This window comes from Scomber scombrus, chromosome 9, assembly GCF_963691925.1.
Source record: "Scomber scombrus chromosome 9, fScoSco1.1, whole genome shotgun sequence".
NCBI lineage: Eukaryota > Metazoa > Chordata > Actinopteri > Scombriformes > Scombridae > Scomber > Scomber scombrus.
Genome location: NC_084978.1, coordinates 13,320,322 through 13,337,587, shown reverse-complemented (window position 1 = coordinate 13,337,587; position 17,266 = coordinate 13,320,322). Strand labels below are relative to the sequence as shown.

Sequence of the window (17,266 nt, the reverse complement as noted above, 5' to 3'; positions counted from 1 at the left end):
ATGTTTGCGATATTATTTTCCTAGGACGGCGAAGGCAACGAGTATTAGCCAATCAGAGGCAAAATAGGGCGGGCCATGACTTCTCTATCCTAAGAAAAGAAATAGCCTAGACGAGTATGTTTAATTTTTTTATTTCAATTATTCAACAGTACTATCAGATTATGTTTTATACACAAACTAAAGTCAAATGAGATAAGAATTAAACGATCACATAGTTGATTTTAATTTAACTGATGATTTTTTAAAAACTTTTTAGAATACTGGGTTTTTTTGATGATGGCTTCGTTTTACAAAAGATAGCAGTGCAGCTATACAAAAACAGAAGGATATATATATTTTTTTAATAAATATGTGATATTTGTATGTGCGTTTTTATTTTTTTGACACTATCATCAATTTTAACAAGTCTCGCGATAGAAAGTAAAAGACCGGAATTTATGGGCCATTCAAATTTATCGGAAATTATTGCTCTAGTTATAAAAAGGAAGCTAACCTTTGTCAGTTCTTTCATATACCAGCACTCAAAAGTGTGCCCTCAATTGGTCTTCTGTTTATGATTATTTCATATAGCACATATTGTGGGTTTAAGTGGGATTTTAATTTATACACAATATAATGTGTGAGACGTGTGTGTCCCTGTTGCCGGAAAGGGTAACATTCACAATTTCCGAGGAGGACTTGAACGCAACAAGACGTCTCAGCAAGAACTGGTTGTTTTGTGTTTCTGCTCGATTTTTTATTGTAATTGGCACATTCAGTCTTTCCTTCTTAGGTGTTGTTTATTAATTATTTGAGCACATTTGTGCAACGGTAATTTCCACGTAGCAAAAACGAAGATGACATCTAAAATCAAAGGTACGTTAGCAGCATTTCCCATACACTTATCTTGCTAAGCTAACGTTAGCTGGCTAGCCAACTGTTAATGTTTTTACTTTGTGTTTGTAAACAGTAACCTATATGTCTGCTTAGTATTTTGGTGTTGAAAATAACATACTCATAATAACAATTTAATATAGTTATGACCATTTGGATACCACAAGGCGCGAACAGTACTCACAACTGAAACTTAATTTAGCAGCCATCCCATTAGGGTCGATAAATATAACAAAACCAAGCCACAGTTGTAAGATGTATCATATTAATTGTAGGTTACCTGATGTTTTCATTTTCCATCGCTACTATTGGCTTGTTGCTCATTGAATTGATTAATCGATGTATATCAATGTATCTTTACACCCCTATTGTAAAGTAGCTCTAAATTGTGATAATCAAAACAAATAAATTATTGCATTATACACCTAAAAAGTACAAATAAAAAAGATAGAATACATGTAGCCGAAATGTTTTCTTTATTATGTGGAAGAAGATATTAAATAACAAAGATACAAACATTAAAGGATATCGGAGAAGCTGAATTTACTCTGCAAGACTATTGCAAAAGGTGGGAGCTCTAATGGCAAAAGCAGGGTGCACCTTTTTTATTGTACATTAGTTAGTGAATGTAAGGCCGTGGAAGCTCAGAAATGTACAAATAGAGTAATCAAAAAGAATATTAAAATTAATCCTGAATGATGAAATTATCAAAGCAGGTACTTCTGTTTATTCAACATAAGACTAAAAGTATCCTCTTCATTACTAAACAGAAGTCAGATACTGTGTATTACATCTATCTGTATATACTTACTGGATTGTGTACATTGTACTTGCATAAATACAAAGCCAGCAACATTAAAACTGATGTACTTCTTTTTTCATTGTAGTGGGGAAGGCTGGCTCCAAGAGCAAGGAGGATGCTCCATATGAGTTGGAGAGTCAGTTTATTCTGAGGCTTCCTATGGTGAGAGTGTTGTACACGCTGAAAACATTTTGCTCTGTTAAATCCATTGTGATCATTTGCTGTAAATGATGTGGATCATCTTTTTCTCTTTTAGGAGTACGCCTCAACAGTAAGAAGGATTGCCCAGTCCAGCAGTATGAACATGAAAGATAGACTCACCATCGAGTTGCACCGTAAGATGGTTTATCAGTGGCTGTAGTCTGACCTGTTTGACTTAGATATTATTCACATGTAAAACTGTCTGCTTGTCCATTTAAAATCTAGTCAAGAACTAAGTTGAGATTGTTATAAATTAGCGAAATATACATATTGTAAATATGAACCAATACATATGGAGTGAATCATTAATGTCTCAATTGCACTAATGTTCAGTATCTGCATTTTAGCACTCTCAGCATACTTAAGTTTTACCCTTTACTACACATGTCAGGAAAGCTTAAAGGATGAGTTTACACTTGTTCTGTCTATCTTTAAAAAAAATGGTCAGGTGTCCAAATGAACATTGGAAACTGTGAATTCTGTACTAAAAAAACTGAATCTGGAAGATATCTACTTGATTTGACTGTCTCAGTCTGCTGAAACCTCATATTATCTTTAAATAAACTTTTTTTCTGCAAAAAAGGACTGTGGATTTGGGCCATTTACATTGTAAGCACATCTGGAGGGGACATTTTAATGATCGGTGTGAACAGGAGGAATGATTACAGGAAGAGAAGAAGAGTAACCTCTTTTATTGTTCATACAGACACCTGACTATTGTTTTAAAACAGACTTGAAAAATGTCCTTTAACTTGTTTTTGCAAGTCTTAAGCAAATAAATGGGCACACATGTACTGTTTATCATTTGCATTGTTTATATTTATTATTATATTTATAATAGTGACTGCTCAGTCCTAATGGCTACATGATTACTCCATTCTCACACTCAATATGTCATAATAATTAATCATGTTGTCCCTTTGAATCATAGCTGATGGTCGCCATGGTATAGTGAGAGTGGACCGTGTCCCTCTTGCCTGCAAACTGGTGGATCTGCCCTGTATGATTGAGTCTCTTAAAACAGTGGACAAGAAGACATTTTACAAGACTGCGGATGTCTGCCAGGTAGAACAGCAACATAGCATGAAATCATGGATGACCTCTTCATTGGATACATTTGTTGTTATTCTTGTCTAGAATATTTATTGTAAATAAACAGTGCTTTAACATGTTTACATCAATCAGCAGAATGCATTTACCATTCATTTCTGCATCTGTGGGTTAGATGCTGGTGTGTACTCTAGATGGAGACCTTTACCCTCCTTTAGAAGAGCCCACTGGCACCGACCCAAAGAGCAAGAAGAAGGACAAAGACAAGGACAAGAAATTTGTTTGGAACCATGGCAGTAAGTAGGCAAACGTGTACATGCAACAACTTTTGAGAACTTTGCAAATCAGTAATTCAGGAAGCGTCATTTGCCCTCCACAGCTGATTGAGCCATTTTGACTCCACTAATCCTGTTGTTTTGGTATCTAGTCACCTGCCCTCTGAAGAACACACGCAAGAGAAGATTTCGGAAGACTGCAAAAAAGAAGGTTTTTGACATTTTCTTTTGCCACTCAGCGCTCCCCTCCCATCCATCTCTTTAGCATCCTGCCTGATGATCCATCTCTTTTCAAGGCTTTCTTCCAACAAGACATTTACATTTCATAAAAGAGAAACTGGGGTGAAAGTGAAAACTAAGATTTACATATAAATAAAGCCTTTCCATCTTAGTTTGCCCCAAAGGCTTGCAAAAAAAGCAATTTCACTATTGCTCTGATCAAAGTGAAAGCGAGTGTGCTTGAGAACTATACTTCTGCTTTGTCTTTTGAATAAATCTTCCTGACGGTGCAGAGCTGAGCCATATTGATTTGTCCGCATCTGTTTTTAATCGCTAATGTGCTTCCTGGCATGTGTCCAGCTGCCTTTGTGTGTGTGTTTGTGAGAAAGAAATGCTAGATGTAACCCTATCTCTCTCTCCTTTCTTGCAGTACATTGAATCGCCTGACGTGGAAAAGGAGGTGAAGAGACTGCTGAGCACAGACGCTGATGCTGTCAGTGTTCGTATCCTTTTTAAACATTTACAGATATTTTGTACTTCCATCTTGCACAGCTGAAAATAGCAGAAAGAATAGAAGCAACCAGTAGAAGCAAAACAACACTAGTGTGTTTCTCATGTAACAGCAAAAATATTTTGGGCCCAGATAAGTAGTGTGCTTCATGTAATGTAGAATAAATTGGACGTTTTTTGTGATGTGAGGACAAACTTAACCTCACTCCCATCTTGCAGCCAAAAAGGTTGATTCAAGGCCCGAGTGGGTGTTCTGACTCCCGCTCAGCTCACCTGACTTGACTCTGTCTAATGTCTTTGTGTAAGAGATGCACTTTGCAAGGAGGCTATTAGTGCTCTAATGAAACTCTAAACTTGCCTGACAGAATAAGAACACAGCAGGGCTGCTTTGAGGGGCTGCTTGCTGTGTGTTAATTGAGATGGACTGTTCATTATTATTGCTTAGTTGGTCACAGTGAAGCTTGTTTCTAATTATAGTTTTAGCATTGCATGGAGAAGAAGACATACACATGACCTGCTAATGAATTTTAACATTAAGGCAGTTCCTGTGGATTATTATGAGGTCTTTACCCTTCAGTTCTACTTCAGATGGAAACGGAGAGTTTTTAGGACCATGAGTCTTTCAGTGCAGCACTTCTGAGGGTTGAGAGGAATGTACAGAGGGTATGTTGACCTTAACCTGTGATGTTCAGGGTGGGAAATAATAGCAGAGGATGAATCCAAGGATGCTGACCAGCATGGCTCTCTTGCTAACCTGGACTCATCACCTGGCACCTCAGGACACAAAATGGGCCATGGGTCCTCTGGTAAGTGAAATCTATAATGTATTATATGTTGAGCTGCAACGATTAGTCGATTAATCCCTCAGTTGATAGACAGAAAAATAATCGTATTATCTTTGGCTTTTGGACTGTTGGTTGGAACTAAACAAGACATTTGAGGTTGCAAATGAGGCCCTTGGGCTTTGGGGAAGTGTTAGCATGGTGGGAGACATGTGTGCCAGTTCCCAAATTCAGTTAAAAGGAGGAGTTAGAAGGACAAACTTCAACCACGTCCTGTAGACCAGTGGTTCCCAACCTTTTTCTTGAGGGACCCATATTTTTACCATTGTAAACTTTGCTGACCCCCCACCCAGCAGCGGCATGGAACAATGAAGTAGTGAACCTAACCTCGTAATACCTGCAGGATACCTGTGTAAAATTAGTAATATATAAACTTCAGAACAGATTATTTTCTTATTATTAACGCAATTTCTGTTTTGTGATTTATTTTTCCTTTTTATTTCACTGTCATATGTGTTGGTTCTATCATGCTCAAAAGGATTGACATAATTATTTTCTCAGCTTATATGTTAATGAAATGCTTGGAGATATTACATTTGTTGCATGTTTTGTTTGATGTTATCTCATTTTAAATGTAGTTTATAAATACATTTAAGTTGAGTTGAGTAGGGTATATATTATGTTATATCTGTGACAGAATTAAACATGTTTAATTATGTTTTAAAGTAGTTACACCGGAAGTTTAAAGTTCCGGTGTAACTACTGTAAAATGACAGCCTGACAGTTTCCTTTGTTGCACTATGCCTTCACTTCAACAGTGTCCGTCTTCATTTTGAACACACACACACACAACACCCTTGCTACTCTTGATAGCCTCCACACTAGTGGTATGAAAAGGAAATAGAGAGTACCTAAGCATTAGTTACCCTTTGGCTGAAAGATTATTTTTGCTTCTGGATTCTGCAGAGGAGATTTTTGGCTTCTAGGTGCATAGTAAGTATGCTGGCACTCTTAGGCGAGAGCTGTGCATGACTGGAATGACTAATATTACTTTAAAACACCCCAGTGCTGTAGTAGAACAGTGTGGTAACAAAAGCATTTCACAAGTAAAACATGTACCTCATGCATATACTTACCCACTACAATTTCAAGGCTACTGATTTGTTTCTTGCTGTGCGAATGTGCCAAACACAAACTGAAAGCGGAGTTATGCTTCTTTGGTAACACCAAGTGTTAGAGCACACAGTTTTTCTTTGCCAAGCACCATGAGAATACTGGAAGTCTACAGTCCACGTGAATCTTTTCAGGCTTTTATCATATGAGGCTGTAACTCATAACATCTTTTGTTTTTTAACTCTAAATAGTCTTGTCTCTTTGACCTAGATTGAAGCAAAGGAAGTGCTCTGAATTCTTGCTGTCTCCATCTCATGTTAATAACACTAATGTGCTTTCCGCATGGCCAGTCCAGCGTGACGAACTGAGGGAGATTTTCAACGACATCAGTAGCTCCAGCGAGGATGAGGAGGACGAAGGGGACCGGCACGAGGATGAGGACCTGAATATCATGGACACGGAGGACGATCTGGTCCGACAGATTCAAGAGAAACTCAACGAGTCTGATGCTGTGCAACATGAAACCGATAGAAACAACCAGATAGGTGAGAGGATATCAGGCTTTCTGTTTAAAAGTTACAGGTCTTAACAAATACCTGATATGCATGAAAAGCTTATTGACATATGAAATATATTCTGTGTTTATATAAATACTGACATGGTTTAGTTTTTGTTGTTGTCAGCAGGTCTCATGCCTTATCAAGTTACATTAGATTTATTAGGTGTACCTAATAAAGTGCTTGGTGAGTGTATATTCTATAGATATCATACACGTGCATGTGTTTATAAATTAAGCATGTGCACTCATTGAAGCTACTCAGGCAAGTGGATGAAGTAAGTTCAGCATTAGTATTATGCAGTCTATCGTGCTGTGCTTGCAATATGCGTTTCTCAGTGTGAATACTTATTCTTTCAGCCTGGGCACACTGACAATCTTTCATTCTTCAGTCGTAGTGGTCGTGGCAGAGAACTTGACATGCTGATTTTTTGAATGGACTTGGGAGTAGAGTCAGTCTGACATGAAATTAAATCAAACTAGCCTCCCCCCTCTCAGATACTTATCAAAGAAGAGGTCAAAATATAACCTGGGTGAGGTTTCTGGACTTCTAATCAGAGCTGATTTTTTTAGGTCACACACATGCTATCACCTGATTATACGTGCTGTGTCCTCACCCACAGAGATGCACACACTGAAGGGGCTCGGCTCTCTTCCTCAACTAACTAGTCTGACAGATGTAGTGGCTCAGCGTGCAGCTCAGACAGCTGTCCAGCCTGACAGCTCAATACCTCCTTATCTACATACATGGAGCTGTCAGTCAGCAATATTACCGGCCAGCTCCGTTGTAGCAACCCAGCAGAGCCTCTCCCAGTGCGTCGGAGTCGAAGTCTGGCTGGTCATAATCCTGTCAGCCCTGCAAAGTTTTAATAAATGGGTCTGCCGGGACTCCTCCCTGCTTGCTTTTGCATATTAGATGGGCTATATCAGAGGATTGAGAGTCAGCTGAGGGAAGAAGAGGACGGATACATTTAGTTTGGAAGATAATTGATGGTGGTGGAGCCACAGGTTTTTGTGAAGCACTATCACTTTGGCTGAATTTAATGAGAACCCTCTGTGGAGCCCAGAGCAAACTGATTTAGCTGTGTCTTTTAGTGCTTCGACCTGCTGGCTCACGTCCTTTTAAATGGATTTGTTGTTCCCATTAACTGCAATTTGTCAAAGTGAAATGGAGGCATCTTCGTGGTTCAGCAAGAAAGGGTGCATATCTTCGTCATCTTTGCTCTCAAATTATGTCACATCATCATCTCTCTCCATCTTTTTGCCTCTGCTCTTCACTGTGCCAGAAAGCAGAGACATAAATGACACATTTGAGTGTATTTATGACAATCATAACACATACGAAATTCCTGCTGTGCCCTGCAGTGATGGAGTATCAGGTGCAGATCAACGGCATCAAGTCCAAGCTCCAGGAAACCCGCGCCCGAAAGAAACAGCAGGAGGAGCTCATCATGAAAGTGGAAAACCAGGCCCTCAAAGTGAGCTGTAAACACACCCACACACCCACACCCACACACACACCCACACACACCCACACACACCCACACACACACACACACACACACACACACACACACACACACACACACACACACACACACACACACACACACACACTCTCATTCGCTTCTCTTTTTTTGTACAATCAGAGTCATTCAGAAACTAGGTCTGCATGTACAGAAACATAAACAAGAACATGTAGATGAGCTTGGAGGCAAATCTTCATGCAGCATAAGGTCTCTAAACAGTGATGTGAAAAATATGAAAAAACCCAACTCATTACACGCAGTGTTGGAGGCCATTATTTTGGGTTTTTTTGTATTTTTTGAAGCCCTAGATATTGCATTTCTCCCGTCAGCCCTTTACTGTATAAGCATTAGCATGCAGAAAAAACGGTATGAAAATTCATTGTTCTACCAAGCGTTCTTTAGTGTAGACTTTACAATGAGTGAAACATGAGCAGACACAGCCCTTTTTAACGTTGCCATTTAGAGCTCTCATTGCCCGGTGTTTTGGGACCGTCAGAGCCCCATCTCCAATCGTTATTATCACAGTCGCAGGGAAAAGGTCAGCTGTCTCTGACTGGCATTCCAAGTGGCCTTTCTGTCAGAGAGGAGATAGTGACACGAGCAGCCCAGGCAGACACACATTTAAAGCCATCACAATTTAATGAGGCTCAGCATGTCGACTCAAACAAATCTTGTTTGTCTCTCTCTTCTCACAGAACCGCTTCCAAGCCTTGTTGGATGAGATTATTCAGCAGGAGGAGCGGGAGATGGAGCAGGTAAGAACCTTTTTTGTAAAAGCCGAAGATCAGAGCTTGCTGTGAGCTTTTCTACAGCTTTCAGCACTTTGCATGAATTTATTTCTTATGAATGTCAAACACCATGCTGGCACATGGCACTGCGCTCACTGTCCAATTGAAATCCAACAGTTTTCCTGCCTAATAGCAAAGTTCAAATTCAATCACGCAAAATTTAATTTGTCAGCAGCTACCGGTGGAGTCCTTTTTTTGCAGCCAGCTATGGCATAGTGGCCACCCACTGTCATGCGTTGTTGTTTGTATTGACAAATGAAGACAGTGAATTAATGTGAAAAGACATGTTAATCATCATCCACTTACCCTCCAATTACACCCCGGGGCTGTCGGGCATCAATCACGCCTTCTATTTTCTGCTCCAACAGCTGGCCTCCCTGCAGGAGCAGCTGGACTCACTGATAGAGAAGTGACCACCAGGGGGCAGCCTCATGTCATCTTCAGCCACACTCACTCAAAGAGGGGGATTGGAGTCTTCATCCAGGGAGGAGTCTTTATTAGATAACTTGCTGTGTCATTCCTTTCAATTTGTCATTTTTGTGAATTACTCATCGAGCATACAGCTTTGTGTATAAAAAATGTAATGTTTTTTTTATTAAATTGACAGAATATGCTGTTAGTTACTCAATGATTAAAGTTTTTGTTTGGCTTCAAGGTGGAATATTGTGTCTTTTTTGCTTGCCATCTTAAAGCTAATTGTACTCCTACTTAACACTTTTACCTCAGCCTACCCTGTTTGTATTTCATTACCTGTATGAGGAATAAATTGTGGCACTACTCTAGTGTCAAACAAATGTCATTTTTATTGCACTCAAGTATATATTTACACGTTTGCAGTAACTCTGCTGAATAATGTAATTCTCTAGGTAGATAAACCACCTTCAGTTTTTTTTTATTAGGTTAAGATATCACTGACTGTGGCATCTTTACAAATTCTTACTGGTTTATTTAGTGCACTGTCCACTGAGCTGACTGCTAAACCGTGCTAATAACTCTCCAGAATACTGCTAAATATTATTTGAGATGGTTTGGTATTCAGATAATTCCCATTCAAATGTCAGCGGTGATGATTAAAGGTTAATAGCTCCTTCCTGTCCACTTGCCTGTGTGACATATATGACAGACAGCTGTCATTCTTAGACATCCTCAGATGACTTCTTTCAGAATAATCTTGTTCGAGAGTGATCTGGGCCTTTCTCGTCCACATGATTCTGGGTCCGGTGGTCATCCCCGCCTCTCCTGCTCTTTCCTGCAAGGATTGCCCCACCAATCACAGGAGTAGGCAAGGGATTAGCTTCTAAGATTAACGTGGCCATCTCCAAACCCTGCCTAATCCTGCCATCTGTCAGAGAGCAGCTAACCAGCCAAGTCTCCCACCACCAGGCTAATTAGAAAGCGAGAAGAATACAGTCCTAAGAAGACGAAAAAAAGAAATCTCCAAAACACACTGAAAATGGAGGAAACATACCTTGTCAATCATCCAGGGGCCAAGAAGAAGATTCTTGCTGGAGGCAAGGGGCCGATGCCACACTTTCCACCTGGGACAAAGGTAGCCTAACAGCCAACCTGATCACCCAAATCCAGATTATTATCCTAGATTAAAATCCAGTATGTTAGAAATGATAATTGCTTGCATAAAATTACCACTGTGATGTAATTAATGTTCCACGGGAAAATGTCTATTTTAAGTTTGTGTTGCATTGCCCGCTTCAATTAGATTCTGATGATTTATTCATGAAGGTAGGGAATGATTCTGTATCCGGCTCTTACACACAGAGCAAACATTTGGTCAACCAAATTGCAACATGTTTCTTGGCACTGTGTCTGTATTTCTGTTCATGCACTGATCTACCGGTCGCCGACTTTTTTCCCCCCCTTCTAGTCACATCCAGCCATATGGCACTGAGCCTGGACACTGTGACAAACATTTTCCATGACAATGCCAGCATGAATTTCCATTTACCTGCGTGTCCGTATTACTGCGCGCGCGCGTGTGTGTGTGTGTGTGTGTGTGTGTGTGTGTGTGTGTGTGTGTGTGTGTGTGTGTGTGTGTGTGTGTGTGTGTGTGTGTGTTCCTTACCCAGTGAGGTGATTCCCACTTGCTCGCACAGTTATCAGACCCGTTATTCACAATCTGTCAAGTTATAAATAGAATGTTACATGGAGCCAACAGAATTTTACACTTATGGTTATGGTGAAGCTTTTTTTTTTATCCCTTTCACATGCAAACAAACAGATTGAACACATAATGAATAACAGAATGTCTGCGTTAAGAAAGTGACTGGAGTACTGTGACACCATTCATTTCAATCATGTTTATTTTAGACCATTTTTTTAAAGTCTATTTATAAACTAATGAAAAAAGAATACGTCAAATTGTTTAAAATAAATAAGAAGAATTTTGAATATATATCTGCACATTGTTCAAGTTGACATATACTTTCTTTGTTTCAAACATTATATTTTTCCCATTTTCCAATCTTTGTCAGGCAAAACATACAAAACATGATCAAAGGAAAAGACAAACCAACATGTAGGCCAACACGTGCACACATCAATATACAATTACATACAGTACATATATTGGTGAAATTATGTATAAAAAAGAAAAAGGCAACAATTTCCCCCATGTATAACTTTGTAACTTAGGAGGTCAGAGGAAGAAGGTGGTACATTTTTGTTATCTGCAAGCCAAATATTTAATTGCTGTATTGTGGAAAAACTTAATAAAATGATCTCTTAGCTGGTGGTTAAAAAGTCTTTCAAGTTCACCATCACTGGAAAAATCCTCATTAGCAATGATGGGAAAATCTGTTTAAAGAAAATCAAACAGAGGACTCTTCAATACAAGAACTATATTTGTTTTAACCTACAAAGTAATGACTTCGGTAATAGATTGAAAACCGGCGACCATTATTAAATTTACTTATGTATTTGGATTTTTTCCCATGATATTTTGTTGACATTTAGTTCCATTTATTAATTTCCACTCTTTAAATATTCATGTTCCTCTGCTTTCTCCTCCCTTCCAAGCTGGTTTTCCATTTCCAGACACTGCTGGACAACTTCGAACGGACCGTCATCGATGACAGTCGATTGGCTGGCAGACCAGCTGAGATCTTTGTTGGAAAGATGTTCAAGATGGAAGTCTGGGAGACCCTGCTGACATCCATGAGGGTTGGCGAGGTGGCTGAATTCTGGTGTGATGCTGTTGTGAGTTGGATTATGGACTACACACACACACTCACACACATACACATTGAGATATTAGACCCCTAAAACAGATCCTAATGAGCAAGCTTTTGCTCCTCATTACGATTCACATGAATCTACTTGCTGTAGCCTCTTACATGCTCAATATTATACACAGAAGCAAGGCAATGTTTTTGTGCAAATTTGACAGTTTTTCCCTCTGGAGAAAAATGTAATTTGCAAGTAAAATTGTGACTTCTTATGTTTTTCTCGTAGGACTGATTGGCACAAGCTGGCAAAACACCAGGGGGTTAGCATGATTAGATTCTACGTCTTGTTCAAGACCCTTCATTTATGTTTTTGTTGATGTGTTCATTTTGCAGCACACAGGGTTGTACCCCATCGTGTCCAAGGGAATGAGACTGATCGCTCAAGGTAAAGACCCCCTAGAGGGCCAGAGACATACGTGTGGCATGGGAAACCTGTTCTACTATCACTCCACTGGCTTCCCAGAGCTGGATGAGATAATGAGAACTCCTCAACCACTGATATTTATCATGGAGCTATTGCAGGTAAAAATAATAACTGTATGCCATACTGTATAAAGAAAGAAGACGCTCTATTCTAGTTTTTCATTAAACGGTTTTTCTCTATGTTTCTGTAAACATAGGCTGACATTGAAAAAGACACATCTACTGATTCATAACACCCTCTTCTTCTCTTCTTTTGAGAAATGCCAACGCAGAATTCTTTTTAAGTCTAGTGACAGCAAGGAAAACAATCAAGCCCCCCTCTGTCTAAAACATTGAGCTTTGAAGTGATATATCATCAAGATTGGAATGAGTTTGAGACTCACCAGGGGGTCCAGGAGCACTAAATTAACATCCTCCCTATCTTCTATACAGTAGTTTCAGGATGCTTAATGTGCATATTATGTGCATGAGCAGACATCTTTTTGTACCTATTTAGCATTCCCTTGCATCAGTTCTTTTTCTTTTCACCGGATTGTTCTGCTGTGCACTCACCTCCTGCCCCTGCTGCTTCCAGGTGGGAGACCCCTTGTCCTACGAAAGAGAGTCATGGATGATGGAAAAGGATGAGAAGCTGCAGACTGTGCCAATTCTCCACATGCAGGGCAACGCGCTGGTCAAGCAGGCAAAATTCAGAGAGGCTGCCAGCAAGTACAAAGAGGCCGTGCTGCTCCTGAAAACAGTCCAGTCCAGAGTGAGTGAAGGATGAGGGAGGAACATATGTGGAGGGAAATGAGAGGAAATGAGTGATGTGCAGGCTTGTAAATTGTGAGGATTTTTTCCTCAGGATTTTAGGTTTTTGGGACACGCAGCTACTGATCATTTCCAGTGGGAGATTTCCTGTTTTCCTGTTGTGCTATGCTTCACAGTAGGGTTCACAGCTTCAGCAGTAGGGTGGGGTTGGGGAGGGGGGCGGTCTGGCAAGGAGAGAGGAGGGAAAGTAGTGCAGGGTTGACTAGGATGAGAGGGAAATGTAAAGATGAAGGAATACTGGAGGGAGAACAAGTTGTGTACGAGATGTTCTCATAAGAGAGCATGCAGGATCTTTTGTGGTAGCAGCTTTAGATATATATTCACAAGTTTGAAGGCTAAAAGATAAACCTGTGTGCAAACTACTAAATCTGTGCTGGGCAGAGATGATGCTTTTGGTATCATCCAGTTCAGTGTCCTAAACAAATGTCAATTAGCTCTCATGTTTGAATCTGTCTGGAAAAATTTAAACCTACTGAATTCACATAAATTATTAAAATATGTGTAGGAGATGCCAAGCATCATAGCATCTCTGATCATGCTCTTGTTTTTCCATCTGTGCATGTGTGTAGGAGATGCCGGGTGATATAGACTACATTAACTTGGGTCGACTGACTGTCCCCCTGGAGTTGAACTACTGCCAGTGTATGTTGGAGCTGGAGGAGTATTATGAAGTTATAGAGCACACCACCGAATTGCTGGACAAACACAAAGGTAAATGCCTGCTGGGATACTGTTGTAAGGATTTATTCTGATAACTAATTCATATTCATTTTTTGCACTGAAACAAGTCTTCACTGACATTTTTCCAGGGAGATTTGATCACATTTTCCTCTCCAGTGTCACCTACCTTCACATTCATACAGTTGCGACACTCTATCGAACCTCTGAGCTGAGCAGCTTCATGGAGTTAGGAAGGTTAATCTTGTGTACAGAGGCAGTTCAATAATGGATGACGTTATTCGCTCAATTTCCCCTGTAGGATTTGTACCAGCAAACATACTCTATCCACAGTCCTGTAACCTTTGTAACCTCAAGACTACTACTGTGCCCAAACTCTACAAAAAAGAAAGAATTTCACCATCTTAATATCAGCATGCTGGTATAATTTATGTATAAGTGTCATTACTATTTAAAATGTATGCAGGTCTTTGAAACCATATATTTCACATTCATTTGGGCTGTAGATGTTTAAGAAATCTCCATACTGAAAGAAATATTTTCATACCTTTAGGGCTTGCACTTGCAAATCTAAACCTGTGAGATTGGAAGAGGTGCACTCATACACTCATGACAGGGTTTGGAAGAATATCACTTCAGGTGACAATCCTTTTCATCTTAAGTGAGCTTTGGAGAATGATATCTGAAGCTCAAAGATACAGAGCAAATTTAATGGAGTATACTCCAGAATGTGCTGTAATAGGAACAAAATAGCATGTTTGGCTGTTATTTTGCCTTTTTACAGAGGTAGTTGAGTGCAACTCTTCATCAAATATCTACTTAAAGTAATGGTTTGACATTTTGGGAAATATGCTGACTTTCCACTCTCATATCTGTCTGTTCAGTATGAAGCTACAGCAAGAGAGAGTTTAGCATGAAACAGCTAGCCTGGCTCTGTACAACCTATTGTCAAATCAAAACTTGTCATCTCTACACTTTGATTTTTGTACAGATTACAATATATAACTCTAATTTAGTGATGCTAGTATAGCTGTTCCCCCATTGCCAGTCTTTATGCTAAGCAAAGCTAGTCATCTGTTGTCTGTAGCTTTGCAACTAATCAATTCTCAGTTAATCAATTAGTTAGACAGTCTATATAATATATCAGAAAATGGTGAAAAATGTTTCCCAAAGCCCATGATGCCCCTTAAAATGTCTTCTTTTGTCCTGACAAATAGTTCACAACCTAAAGATATCCGGTTTCATATCATAGAAGACTGAAGAAGAAAAAAAGTATTTACATTTAAGAAACTGGAACTGACTGACTAAAAACAAAATAGGTGTTGATCAATCAATCAATCCATTGATAGAATAATCAAGCTGTCTTATCTCTCAGAAGGAAAGTCAGGCAAATTTCTTTAAATGTCAAACATTTCCTTGTAATCAAGTACATGAAAAAGCTTCTCAGACAGTGATGCATAAAATTATGGCTTGTACAAGAGCTGACAATCATTTCAAAATGCTTTAAAAAGCCCACAGCGTCTTGCTTTTTTTGCAGCAGCTGTTGCATGTTTGCAGCTGTGTATTCAGAGAGAGTGTGTAGGAGGGCTGAGGTTGACATTACTGAGGATTTTATATTTGGAGCTGGACTGGGAATTGTGCTGTCATACCCATGGCTACTCATATAATCCTAGAGGAGCTCATGCTGGCACAGTCTCCACTTCAGAGCCTTATGAATTATGCCCTACACCCAGAGACAAGATCCACCGAGGCAGTCTTTATTTTACTCTCTGTCCCTGAGCCTGGATTCCCAGTTTAATATTTGTCTTTGTGAGTGTGTTCGTGACGCAAGGAAGGAGTGTTTACGGTAGGTGGGCAGAAATTTCTGAGCTCCACTGGCCCAGTTCAAGCCATCGTCACAAATCTGCCACCCTCTTAAAGGACATATGAGAAAAGATCCATCCCACACTTTCTCTTTTAATTTCCCTGTCCTAGCCTCACCTTTAATCCTCTCCTTTCACACCTTTGTCTCGTTTTCTCCTCCACTTTACTTGCTTTCTTCTGCCCTTTTGTTGTTCCTCCTGTCATCAATATCCTGTTGTCTATTCAAGTGAGCAACCCTAGCTCTCTCCTTCCTCTCTTCAACTCAGTTGTCCTTTAGTGGCAGCTCACTGCAGTGCTTTTGCCAGAGGCCACAAAAAAATCTGTTTAAATGTTGGCTGAATGAAGATTTAGCATAGAGGAAAATTAAATGCAGAGGAACAAAAATATGGAGCCATCAGCGGGTATCTTACCAAGCAAATGAGCCTACTTGGCTGAGACAGAAACATTACAGCACGTGTGTCTTTGTGCATGTACAAGAATATGGTGTGTGTTTTTTTGGTTTATTCTTTTGTTTTACAAACTCAATTCAGATGAGAAATACACATATTTTCAGTAACACCATACACACTGTTCTCAAAGCAACAAATCATCATAATGTCTTCATGTCGTGGAGGTTTATAATGGAATATCTTCAGGTAAGACATTAATAACTGTTTTATTATGCTATTACCCACATTTTTCTGTTATTTTGCTGTTTCTCAGACTGCGTGAAGGGCTACTACAAGAGAGCCAAAGCAAATGCTGCTGTGTGGAATGAAAAGGAAGCCCGGAGAGACTACAACATGGTGGCCCACCTGGATATCACTCTGGCATCTCTTGTCAATCGTGAGTTGAAAGCCATGTCTGAACGTATGAAGGAGAAGTACTGGGAGGAGAAGGAGCAGTACTGGAACATGCTGGGGACAAAAGAGAGTAAAAATGAAGAGGATGAAGAGGAAGAACTGGATGATGATGAGGAGGAGGAGGTGGAGGAAAAAAACTTGGAGGACAAAGTAAAAAAAGAAGACACTGAGAAAGAGAAAGTTGGGAAAGAAAAAGATGATAATGAAGAAGGCACTGTTAAGGTTACACCAACTGAGGGTGCAGATGACAACAAAGTTGAGAGTTCTTGTGAGATCAATACACACTCTTCTGAAAAAACTGAGGAGAAGGACTGGCAGCAGATGCTACGACTAGTTATGTTCCTGCAGAAAGAAGGAAACTTCCACATCAAAGAAAACCACTTTGAAGAGGCTTCCGTAAAGTTAAAGGAAGCCATAGAGTATGTGGACATCCTCCTGAATAAGGTTAGTGTAAAAGTGTAGTCTTTTTTTGTGGGGCTGGGTTAAATGAAATGTAAAATAATTGGGATTGTTGTGATGATGACTATCCAGATGAACGTCAGGATTGATGCTCTCTGTATTAACAGTTCAATCCACTAAGTGTGATGAATGGTTGAGCGTGCCTGAAAGAACCTATTCAAAAAAATTGGTGTCACTCTGGCCCGTAAACTATAATCATCTGTCTTTGTTGCTTTTTTGCTGAGGAGCAGCTGTGGCATTGTAGGTACGCC

General features: G+C 39.7%; 1 protein-coding gene across 1 annotated transcript; it reads left to right on the top strand.

Annotated features, from left to right (window-relative positions):
• The first annotated feature begins 682 nt into the window (after positions 1 to 682).
• taf7 (TAF7 RNA polymerase II, TATA box binding protein (TBP)-associated factor) lies at positions 683 to 9,352 on the top strand. The gene is made up of 12 exons (XM_062426315.1): positions 683 to 855; positions 1,761 to 1,837; positions 1,932 to 2,010; positions 2,808 to 2,941; positions 3,102 to 3,222; positions 3,354 to 3,412; positions 3,851 to 3,923; positions 4,623 to 4,736; positions 6,176 to 6,370; positions 7,747 to 7,859; positions 8,606 to 8,665; positions 9,067 to 9,352. The coding sequence occupies exons 1-12, from the start codon at positions 837 to 839 to the stop codon at positions 9,109 to 9,111; spliced, it is 1,089 nt and encodes a 362-aa protein (XP_062282299.1). The 5' UTR covers positions 683 to 836; the 3' UTR covers positions 9,112 to 9,352.
• The last annotated feature ends 7,914 nt before the right edge of the window (positions 9,353 to 17,266 follow it).